We start from the raw sequence: 12147 nt of genomic DNA on the forward strand, positions 1-12147 counted from the left end.
TCAAACCAACAACACGAAGGAGAAATATCATTTAAATAAAACACAACATGAGAACAAAATCAGAATAAGTCAGTTAAAGCCAAAAAAGAAAGCTGCTCAGGTGAGTGGAGGAGGCCCTGATAGGCCCAGGTGTAACTATAATGCTTCTCTGATGTACGATCCAGCAGGTTGACTGAAGGTCGTCATCGGATCCCGCACAAACAAACGCTCCATAGGTGGGACCTCATTAAAGCCGCACCCTGGGAATCAGGATGTGGGTCAACTATACAGCAGAGCGGGTGATACACCCACGACGTGATGGCTCAGTTTCAGGACTGGACTCCCCAAAACTCCCAGCTTCACATGCAAGGACAAAGAAAAAAAGGCTACATGGGTGGAAATCGATCCCTCCCGATGGCAAAGGCCTGTATCTGTGCTTCCTGCTGTTTTACTGGCACAGGCCTTATAACATAACACTGTCAATAATTATAATATGACCTCAGAAAAAGGAGAAGTTTTAGGGCCTGAGTGAACTTCCTCTTTTATGGGCAATAAGACATTTTATACGAAGGAGATAACAACATACAAGATCTATACGTTACAAACCTCCTTGATGCCATGAAAGGCACATTATACAATACAGAAACATGACTGTTAGAAGTTTTAGTTTTCAGGTATCAGAGGTATAATCAGCTAGAGCAACTTTAGGAACTGCTGCCACGAATTGTGGAGCAATGAGTGAAACCCTGAAGGAGGCAGGTAGTCCAAGAAGCAGAAAAGCAGAGAAAGAAGAACTGAAGACGGCGCCGTCCACAGAGAAGTTCCTCCCCCCACCAAACACTAGACGGCGGATAAACGTGCAGACCATCGTGTTCGGTACATGACCAGTTCAGGAGATCTGTACGACGTCCAAACTGCATCCAAATTTTAGATGTCCAACCGTGACACAACATGAAGTTCAACATCTTGGGCAACTTTGACTGGATCGTCATGTGGACGTCTGTGACAGGTGCAGGAAATTTACATGATTAAAACATTTTTTATTTTAAAAATCCACGTTGTTGTTGTAAATACAGATTATTTATAAACAAACTTGATTTATCACGTGTTAGCCTGTAGATTTATTCACTACATGTGATTTTTTTTGTTATTATCTTACATTTTCCTGTTTTTCTTTAACTGGTTTACTTATTTCAATAAATCAACGTATTTGTTTTTTAATTAGGTTAAAACTGTCATTTATTAAAGTGTGTTATTAAACTGCCCCCAACTGCCTCCCTCTTCCCACTCCATCAAACCCCCCAGGCATGCAGGACCTTGGAGTGCAGGCATGTCACTGAGGTGCAGGAGAGGCCACCTGTTTTAAATGCAGCACGCAGCAAGACCACATATGAACAGGCAGAGAGAGGTATGGGGTCTTCATAACTCCGTTCTCTGTTCGCCATCGGGGGCAGGGGGCTGGGAGGAGTAGTTGGCCATCTGGTCTGGATCCGGGATGCTGGCTTCTTTGCTTGTATATGTGTGCATGAGGGTGGGAATGCGCGTTTGTGTCTGTGTTTATATGTTATGTTTTTGTCTTAGACTCCACCTCTCTGTGAACATCTCCGGCCCTCCAAAGTGTGGAAGCCTATCTCCCCCCATCACACTCCCTGCCAGTGGCTGATGTCCTCAGGCGTTGGTGCGTTGGTGGTTTTTGGTGTCCGGTGCTGGGCCCTCAGGTATGTAACAGCTCATTCCTGGTGGCTGCTTGGAGGGGCCTGGCGCCTGTGACTCGGTCGGGCCCCTTCAGGGCCTGGGGCTCAGTCCTCTCTGCCACAGCTGGCTGCAGGCAGAGCCTGCGGGCATTTCACCCAGCAGCCCCCCGTGGCTTCTGCGCCGTGGCTGCTGGGTGACCCCTCATCTGGAACTGTTCACAGCTCTTTCAAGGAGGGTGGCTTTGCTGGCGCTCTGGTGGTCCTCCGTGGGCTCCCGCACTCTGGACGGCCTCTAGATGTCTGGGGCCTGGATCTCTTCCATGCCTGCTTCATGTCCCTGGGGGCAGGGCTATGACTCCCCACACCTACCGATCTACTATTAGACATTTACATGGAGAAACCTTATGGATACAAGCGCTCTCACACACACAGGTGGACAAAAAGGTATTCACAGACACACACTCTCTTGGCTGGCTGCTGCCTCCAAACATATCATGCATTGTCAGTCTTGTGTGCTGCTCAGTACGATTCAGTATTTATTATTTGCTGTTACCTGTGCTTATGCTAGTTGTTGTAGTTTCCCTACTCTGCTTTTTGCTTGTGTTTTTTTCTCAGCAGGTGGTGAATAAGATTTTCAGTGTCTTTTCTCTTTGTCCCTCTTCTCCTCTAGTTTATTCTTTCTGATTGTAATAATAAAATAAAAATAAATAATAAAGAGTGAATCAACTATGACAATCAAGTATAGGAAAAGGTCCACTTGGGAAAGTAAACCTGTTGGGCATTTTTCTTGGCCTTCAGACAACAGTTTTGATTGCTACAGTGCTGGACAGGGAAGGCATAATAAGAAAAAAATGTTAAACGCACCAGCGTCAAACAGAACGTGGATAAAGTTTGGATCCAAAAAAGAAAATCTTTAAAATGAATCAGAATATTACATTTTAATAGCCTTAACCTCAGAAAACCTTAACCTCCACTCTTTCTTACATCTTCTTCCACCTATCAGTGAAAAGCTGAACTTTCAGTAAAGTTACTGCATTAATGCTCGCTGCAGCATCAGCTGACGCACCGTGACCACAGCCAGAAGAAAGGAAGCGATGGTGGTGTGGCCTGAAAGCATTGTGCAGCAAGCTGCTGTCACACCGAATTACTCAGTGACCAGCAGAAACCACGGTCTCCATGGCTACAAGAACTTTGAAGAGTCACTCTGATTCCACATGAATAAAACATCTGATATATGAACACAAACACTGCCTGCTGCGTCAGCTTTAGGTTTTTCTGGCTAACACTTCTCTGACACTAACGTGAAACATGTTACAGGAAGCTAACGTGGCGCTGGGATCAGTGCCGTCTTGGACCGAGAGTTGACTTTTAGTTATTTCCACAAAAGATGAATTTAAGACTTTGAACAAAGTGAGAGAACTTTTCTGTTGAAGTAAACCTGCTGATGCTGTAAGAGTTACATCATCACTGTAACAGGTAGATTAAAGGTCACCTGTGCATGTAAACATTTCTGTCCCTGAGGTGTCTCCTCATTAGCCACAGTTTCCTCCAACTCCCTCTGATGCAACTATCTGTGAGTGCTTTTGACCAGAGAGACCAATCAGCCGGAGCGGACCTCAGCTCTGGTCTCAGAGGGCTGAGGACGGTAATGACCCCCCTCAGAGGACCCACCCATGAAGACACACCCTGCAAACTTCATACAGACTTTCTGAAACACTGCTCCAGCTTTTTCCTGATGTTGTAGAATGTGTTGTCCATATTTATGTGGACACCAACTCTGAACATCCACCAGCTCACTGCTGATCCATTTAGTGTTGCACTTTAGCCACATGCTAAGAAACAGAAAATAATATACACATTGAGGCATGAACTCAATTTGTTTGTCTGTGTGTGTGTATGCGACAGTGGGAAGGAAAAACTCCCTTTTAACAGGAAGAAACCTCCGGCAGAACCAGGCTCAGGGAGGGGCGGGGCCATCTGCTGTGATTGGTTGGGGTGAGAGAAGGAAGACAGGATAAAGACATGCTGTGGAAGAGAGACAGAGGTTAATAACAGATATGATTCAATGCAGAGAGGTCTGTTAATACATAGTGAGTAAAGAAGAAACACCCAGTGCATCATGGGAATCCCCCAGCAGCCTACGTCTATTGCAGCATAACTAAGGGAGGATTCAGGGTCACCTGGTCCAGCCCTAACTATATGCTTTAGCAAAAAGGAAAGTTTGAAGCCTAATCTTGAAAGTAGAGATAGTGTCTGTCTCCTGGATCCAAACTGGAAGCTGGTTCCACAGAAGAGGGGCCTGAAAACTGATACTAAAACACATGTACCTATTGTATACTTTAATACGAGGTGTAATGAAGACCTGAGGATTTTACCAGCAAACAACTCCATGACTGTGATGATAATGATGATGCAATATTCACATTTGTTTGTGTGTCTGTTATATCTAATCTATGGCAATCTAAGTATGGAACTGTAATTATATTAATAATATTACCGTTAAGGCGCATGAGTGTAAGAATCAACTTGTTAAGAATCTGTAAGAAATACTTCTCTTCATCTGTTTTAAAATTCATCTTGAATCTATTGGTGTCATTTTTATGTGCTTGCACTCTGTCGTATTATCAAGTAACTGTTTTGAATTGTTCTGGGTATTTGATGGCAAACACACTCCTACCCACTACTTGTTTATTGTTCCTTTGATTTGTTGTTTTATTGTGAAAAATGAATGAATCTCTCACTCCCTCTCGCTGTCTCTTGTGTCAAGCTTGCGTTTCCCAGTTCATGTCTCTCCATTTTTCCTGTTTTACTTTGAAAGTCTTGTTTCCATGTTCATTGTGTTTAGTTTTGCTTCCCCTGTGGCATTATGATTATTTGTGTCAGCTGTTTTTCCCCAGGTGTTTCCACTTCCCTCATTACCATCCTGTGTATTTAAGTCCTCTGTCTCCCTCTGTTCAGGGTCGGGTCGTCTGTTTTCCTTTGTGTCATGACATGTCTCTGGGTTTTTCCTGTCATAGTTTTCATAGTTAGTCTTAGTGTTCACAGTTTAGTTTTGTCCCAGTTTGTCTTGCCTTTGTTTTTTCCTGTCAGCCAAATAAACAGCCTGCTTTTGTTGTACCTAAGCTTTCTCTGTTTACCGTGTCTGCTTTTGGGTCTGCTCCGCAAACACACCGGTCCACCCTGCCGTGACCCTTACATGCTACAGTTCTGTCAGAGGTGAACATTTTCTGCCTGTTCGTTTATCCAGAGTTATGTTATGTGAGAACCAAAACAAACTTTTCCCAGGTTTTATATCTCACACTAGGATAATGCTAGTCCTTATCTACGAATGATGGATATGGAAGGAACCCGGATTCTGCAGCGGAGGCAGGTTGCTGGACGGGCCCCTCGGAAGGCAAACAAAGGCTGGTGCGGTTCTCCAGAACCCCCAGCAGGAACAACAGATGAAGGCCGGACGGGCCCCTCGGACCCTCCAGCAGGACCAGGTTGCAGAACAGAGGACTGGGGAGAGGAGTGGCGATGGCAAGGGCGACATTTCCTTCTGGAAGAGGGAACCGGTGGAGAAATGGAGACCACCTCCTCCTCCGACCACATAGCCGCCAGGAAAAAGGCAGGTGAACGGACAGGCGAACAAGGTCCCGACTGACGGGAGGAAGGAGACGAAGTCTGTGACAGCGTTGAGGCAGGTGGAGAGTGTGTGTTGTCCTGGGGCAGCGGTAAAGAAGTGGAGGTGGAAATAGAGAGAGCAAGCTCGCCAGCCCTGACTTGCTCCCTCCAGGCAGCTATGGAGCTGCCCAGCACAGTGGCCGTAGAAAACAGATTTAGCCGAGGGTTGCTCCGAATGACAGCGTCTACTGCGTTTAGCCCAACCGCCATTGTTCTCAAATCCTTGGCCTGGGCAATGCGGTCAAGAAGCTTAATCATCTGATCCATCTCAGCGTTAAACTCAAAGGCTGAAGAGTCTGCAGGGTCCATGTTCTGGTCGCATCGTTCTGTCATGAATCGCTGTGTGGCAGACAGGAGTTGAACCCAAAATTAGGCACGTTTAAACACAAAGAACTCAGCTTTATTTACTGGCAGGGGAAAGTTATACAAAAGCAAACTAAACTAAACTCACAGTGAGATCCACACAGCATGAGGGCAGCAAGACTAAGACTCCAAGGTAAACCTACGCAAACAAAACACACAGCAAGATAAGGGTAGATCACAACATAGACAAACTGAAACACAGGGCTTAAATACACAGAGGAGCAATCAGGGAACGGGCAACAGGAGGGAAACACAGCTGGGGCAAATCAGGCCTAACGAAACAGGGGAAGATACATTAACATAAGACATGCACCTCCAAAGTAAAACAGGAAACATAACACAGACTGAACTTAAAGACACAGACTCACAGGCACTGCAACAGAGGGAACAGAGACGTGAACCATAAGACAGAACTCTAACAAAGAAACCGAAGACTAGAAATGACAAATAATATAATAAACTCAAAACCCTGGGTCAACAACCCAGGCATCCTAACACAAGTAGGCCTGCAGAGCGAGAGCGAAGTGCTCTAATAGGGTGATATGGTACTACAAGGTCATTAAGATAAGATGGGGCCTGATTATTTAAGACCTTGTATGTGAGGAGCAGGATTTTGAATTCAATTCTGGATTTAACAGGAAGCCAAAACAGGAGAAATCTGCTCTCTTTCTAGTCCCTGTCAGGACTCTTGCTGCAGCATTTTGGATCAGCTGAAGGCTTTTCAGCGAGTTTTTAGGACTTCCTGATAATAATGAATTACAGTCGTCCAGCCTGGAAGTAATAAATGCATGAACTAGTTTTTCAGCGTCACTCTGAGACAGGATATTTCTAACTTTAGAGATGTTGCACAAATGGAAGAAAGCAGTCTTACATATTTGTTTAATATGTGCGTTGAAGGACATGTCCTGGTCAAAAATGACTCCAAGGTTCCTCACCGCGTTACTGGAGGCCAAGGTAATGCCATCCAGAGTAAGAATCTGCTTAGATACCATATTTCTAAGCTTTTCAGGGCCGAGTACAATAACCTCAGTTTTATCTGAATTAAGAAGCAGAAAGTTAGCGGCCATCCAGGTCTTTATGTCTTTAAGACATTCCTGCAGTTTAACTCATTGGTGTGTGTTATCTGGCTTCATGGACAGATAGAGCTGGGTGTCATCAGCATAGCAGTGAAAATGTATGCTATGTCTTCTAATGATGCTGCCTAAGGGAAGCATGTATAATGTAAACAGAATTGGTCCTAGCACTGAACCCTGTGGAACTCCATAATTAACCTCAGTGTGTGAAGAGGACTCTCCATTTACATGCACAAACTGGAGTCTATTAGATAGATATGATACAAACCACTGCAGCGCAGTACCTGTAATACCTACAGCATGTTCTAATCGCTCTAATAGGATATTATGGTCGACAGTATCGAACGCAGCACTGAGGTCTAGCAGGACAAGCACAGAGATGAGTCCACTGTCAGAGGCCATAAGAAGATCATTTGTAACCTTCACTAAAGCTGTTTCTGTGCTGTGCTGAGCTCTGAAACCTGACTGAAACTCTTCAAATAAGCCTCTGCAGATGATCTGTTAGCTGTTTGACAACTACTCTTTCAAGGATGTTTGATATAAAGGAAGGTTGGAGATTGGCCTATAATTAGCTAAGACTGCTGGGTCTAGAGATGCTTTTTGAGTAAAGGTTTAACTACAGCCAGCGTGAAGGCCTGTGGTACATAGCTGATTATTAGAGATAGGTTGATCATATTTAAGATCGAAGCATTAATTAATGGCAGGACTTCTTTGAGCAGTTTTGTAGGAATGGGGTCTAAAAGACACGTTGATGGTTTGGAGGAAGTAATTATTGAAGTTAACTCAGAAAGATCAACTGGAGAAAAAGAGTCTAACTTAACATCAATGGTACTAAGAGTAGCTGATGAAGTCATTACTAGTTAATGTTATTTAATATGAAGGTAATAGCAGAGTGTTACAGGCATAGCCCGAAAGCATGTAGCCTCATGGGCAGTGTAGTCCGTGCTGCAGAGAGAATGGACTGCCATACCCGTTAAGTGTCTGTGAGCGAGTGTCTGTGTACGAGTTGTCATCGAGCAGAAACGGGAGCTGGAAGCATGTAAATATAATAATAACCACTGCAGCCAAGAAGAGAGCCTGACGAGCCCAGCTGTAAGTAAGCTATTAAGACTCGACTGTACGCTGTGTTCGTGTTTTCCTCTGAAACAATAAGCTCCGTTGGAGCCTTTCAACGCCTCTCTCTGTCTCTAGCAAAGTTGACCCACACAACAAAGTAAAGCTAGTTTTCAGCTACGAGCCCGACACAAACCTGACGTATCAGCCAGAGGTCCCTTTACTACGGTTCGGAGCCGCGGACCTGTTTTATATACGCGAGGAATAGTTTTCTATACGAGATCGCTGCAAAAAGTGCAGCCTTACCTAATGTCCACCTACTGTTACTCATTTATATGAAGATTTAAACATCTGGTTGGTGTTGGTGTGGCGAGTATAACTCCGAAATGACAACACAGGCACGGCTTCTTCAAGACGGGCGCTTTGCTGCATTTATTGAACGCCGTGAAAACTACAAACATAAAACACAAAGGCTCGTGGCCACCTGCCACTTCGGAGGTCCTAGAACAATAACTTTACAGTCCTGTGCATTCTTGAACAGCTGGTAGACTAACCAGGCTTTTGCAGATAGCTCGCTGAACTCCTTAGCGTGATTATTAAAAGTGGGCTCACAGCCTATATTATCACGCCCAAACCTCGCGATAATAGCGGTGTAACAAAACTGGTTCTTTGTGACAAGATAAACACACCTTTACAATATTGTCCACAGAAATGTACAAGCAAGAACATTTTAACTGCTGGAACCATCTATTAAACTTCTTTATACATAAGCCATTTCTGTGACACTTACAGCGAGTATCCTTCAGTAACAGTAACAAACCACACAACCTGCATTTGAAATGTTGGCTACCACAGCAGTGTAGTATTGCAGCATGGCATTTGGGTCTTCTAACTAAAATAGGAAAACTTCACACACAAACAGCACCCATCCCTGTGGATCATTGTAAATGCCATTGGAAACACACCGTGTTATGTTGCCAGTTTGAAAGCTGATGTTAACATTTCATAGCAGTCAGCAGCCAGTGGAAGGTTCAGAGGATGATGTCATTCTGCTGCTGGGGGCGTCTGCTGAGCTGAAGGCTTTAAAAGAAGCTGGTCTGATGCACTCACTGCTTTTTGACTTTTCGGAAGGTTTTCAGTTAAAAACTCTGACAGGTTCCTTTCATTTGCTCTGTGAAATATTGTTATGCAGTTACACATTTCTCATCAGTTCATGTGTGTTTTTATATGAAAATATTTGGTGTAAGTATTGTTCATTAAGCTGATTGTGACGGACCTTTGCATCATGATAAACTTCACAGAGGGCTCATACTTCATCCTTGGTGCCTACTTTGATGCCAGGCCTACAAAATACTTGTTTTTCTTGCTTCTCTTGTCTTTATATTCTTTAATCATTTGCGCCAATGTCCTGCTGATTGTGGTTATCTGTGTGAACAGAAGCTTACATGAACCTATGTACATGTTTCTGTGCAGCCTGTTTGTGAATGAGCTGTATGGTAGCACAGGGCTGTTTCCGCTCCTCCTGGTTCAGATCCTCTCTGATGTTCACACTGTTTCTGCTCCTCTCTGCTTCCTGCAGATCTTCTGTCTGTACACTTATGGAAGTGTGGAGTTTTATAACTTAACCGTCATGTCTTATGACAGATATCTTGCCATCTGCTGTCCTCTGCAGTATAACACACGAATGACATCCAGCACAGTTTCTGTGCTCATCGCTGTGTCGTGGATCTATGCTTTGTTGCTGGTTGCTGTGACAGTTTCTCTGAGCTCACCTCTGCAGCTGTGTGGGAACATCATCAACAAAGTGTACTGTGATAACTATGCCATTGTTAAACTGGCCTGTTCTGACACCACACTCAATAACATCTATGGACTGATCAGCACAGCATTCACCATTTTTCTGCCTCTCACGTTAATCTTTTTCACCTACATGAGGATCCTGAAAGTCTGTTTTTCTGGATCCAAACAGACCCGACAGAAAGCCGTCAGCACCTGCACGCCTCACCTCGCTTCTCTGCTCAACTTCTCTTTTGGGGCTTGCTTTGAAGTATTGCAGAGCAGATTTAATATGAACACTGTACCAAACATTTTACGTATTTTGATATCACTGTACTGGCTTATATGTCAGCCGCTCTTTAATCCTGTGCTGTACGGGCTGAAAATGTCCAAAATTTATGACATTTGTAAAAGTTTGCTCTACTGGAAAGTTTGGATCATGTAGCAGATGTAATTAAACAAATGAGAATATTTAAAGACATTTCTTCACTGGCTGTTGTTTCCCGTTAGGCTGCATTCAGTCTTCAGCCACTTAAACACTGTAAGAGACAGCAAAGCCTTTAATCATTCAGCAACACATAAGCAGCCACACGGTACCTTCCACATGTGTTCATGTAGGACACAGGTGTCGAACTCCAGGCCTCGAGGGCCGGGGTCCTGCAGGTTTTAGATCTCACCTTGGGTCAACACACCTGAATCAAATGATTAGTTCATTACCAGGCCTCTGGAGAACTTCATGACATGTTGAGGAGGTCATTTATCCATTTAAATCAGCCGTGTTGGATCAAGGACACATCTAAAACCTGCAGGACACCGGCCCTTGAGGCCTGGAGTTTGACACCCCTGATGTAGGATGTCCAGATAAAATTGGTAAAAGCGACACCAACATGGTGGACCTTTTGTCACTGAATTCTTTGAGACACTCAAAAAAGCAGATTTCAGCAATTTTTTAAAATTAGATTCTCCAACACTGAAAGAAAAAGTCTGCCAAGAATGCTGGGTTTAACTTTTTACATCAAAGTTATTTACTAAAGTAAGATGGAACGTTTAAATGTTACATTTAATGAAATCTAGTTTGAGATGTTCTAAGAGAGGTGGAGTCTGAGACCCAACCTGACATATAGACACAGACTAACAGGCTGTCAGGGGTCGTGTGTGGATGCAAGGAGGAGATGACCCAAAAGCAGGACTCACGGCGCAGGATACAGAAGTTTATTATAGTGAGCGGATGAACAGAACATGAACAAACGCTGACTGGCTGGATGATTGAATGGCTGGCTGAATTGGAAACACACACGGGAACGATGGCAGTGACAACATCACATCAATGACAAGACGGTGAAGGACTTAAATACTCTGACTGATGAGGATGATGACCAGTGAGTACACAGCTGAACATAACCTGACACATAGGAAGTAGAACCAGAATTAATGACTCTGAGACAGAGGGCTGGCACAGTGAAGCGGGAAACATGAATGTGGAAAATAAACGGAACATGAACTAAAATGCTGAGTCAATGACCCAGGAACCCTGACACAGACACACACAAACATAAACATGCATTCCCACTGTGAAATGCACTTCACACACGCACACACATGCACGTTTGTTTGTCGCCAGATGCCACGTTTATTTCTAGTTTTCATTTATTAAGATAGTCCACAGTCTGACAGCTCCAGTCTCAGCTGATTTCCCCTCCGCTCCTCTCCCGTCTCACTATAAAAGGGGAAGGAAACCATCATCAGTCCAAACGCCATCAGCTGTTCTCACCTGCGTCTCCAGCACCGCCCCGTTGAGCTCACTGCACCACTCCTCCCCTGCAGCCGCGCCCGGGACCACACCTCCACCACACCCACTCTCATGCACACATCTACAAATACTCAGCTCTCACCCAACATGGAGACACACAGAAATGAACACTGTACACGCACTCACACTCCCAGTACATACTCTATAACAGGTACCATCACCCCCAGAAGGGCAATCTGCCCCGAGACCCAGGAGATGTTTCTCTTTAATCTGGGGTTGAGACCGCCCCCTGGTCCTGCAGCAGCAAGGAGGCCCACCATCCCAGACCCCAACCAGATGGCCAACTCCTTCCCCCGGCTCCCCGCCCCCAACAGGGAACAGGGAACGGGGGTGTGAGAAGACCCCATACCTCACTCCACCCGCTCATATGTGGTGTTGATGCATGCTTTTCTAAAATGCATTTAAATGGTGGTGCTAACAATCCTCTGCCAAATAGCATCTGGTAGCAGCATGGCCCCTCCCGGGAACCCTCAATGTCTACATGTATTTAAAATTAAGAGGTGGGCACCGGGGCCAGAAGTGAGGTTGAATAAACAGACTGTTCTCTGGATACCGGTAAGTGAGCCAACCCCCAAGGCCCTATATGTCGACCCAAATTTAGGCCGTTACAGCTGCAGACTGCAGCCCCATAACCATCAGATGGCATCTGAGGCTGTAGGGCTTCAAAAACAAAGAACTTCTTCAAAGGCCTCGTCTCCCTGAACGCCACAGAACTGACCGTTTGGACCAAACA

The 12147-nt window shown here is 44.8% G+C and overlaps 1 protein-coding gene across 1 annotated transcript; it reads left to right on the top strand.

Annotated features, from left to right (window-relative positions):
- Positions 1-9113: 9113 nt before the first annotated feature.
- Positions 9114-11750, top strand: LOC146694774 (olfactory receptor 10J4-like). Its single transcript, XM_085478761.1, has 2 exons — positions 9114-10034; positions 11331-11750. Exons 1-2 carry the CDS (start codon positions 9114-9116, stop codon positions 11748-11750), a joined length of 1341 nt encoding a protein of 446 aa, XP_085334887.1.
- The last annotated feature ends 397 nt before the right edge of the window (positions 11751-12147 follow it).

The sequence above is a fragment of the Copadichromis virginalis genome, linkage group LG14, assembly GCF_057382275.1.
Source record: "Copadichromis virginalis isolate Kocher_CV1m ecotype Utaka linkage group LG14, C_Virginalis_male_GT1.1, whole genome shotgun sequence".
Classification (NCBI taxonomy): domain Eukaryota; kingdom Metazoa; phylum Chordata; class Actinopteri; order Cichliformes; family Cichlidae; genus Copadichromis; species Copadichromis virginalis.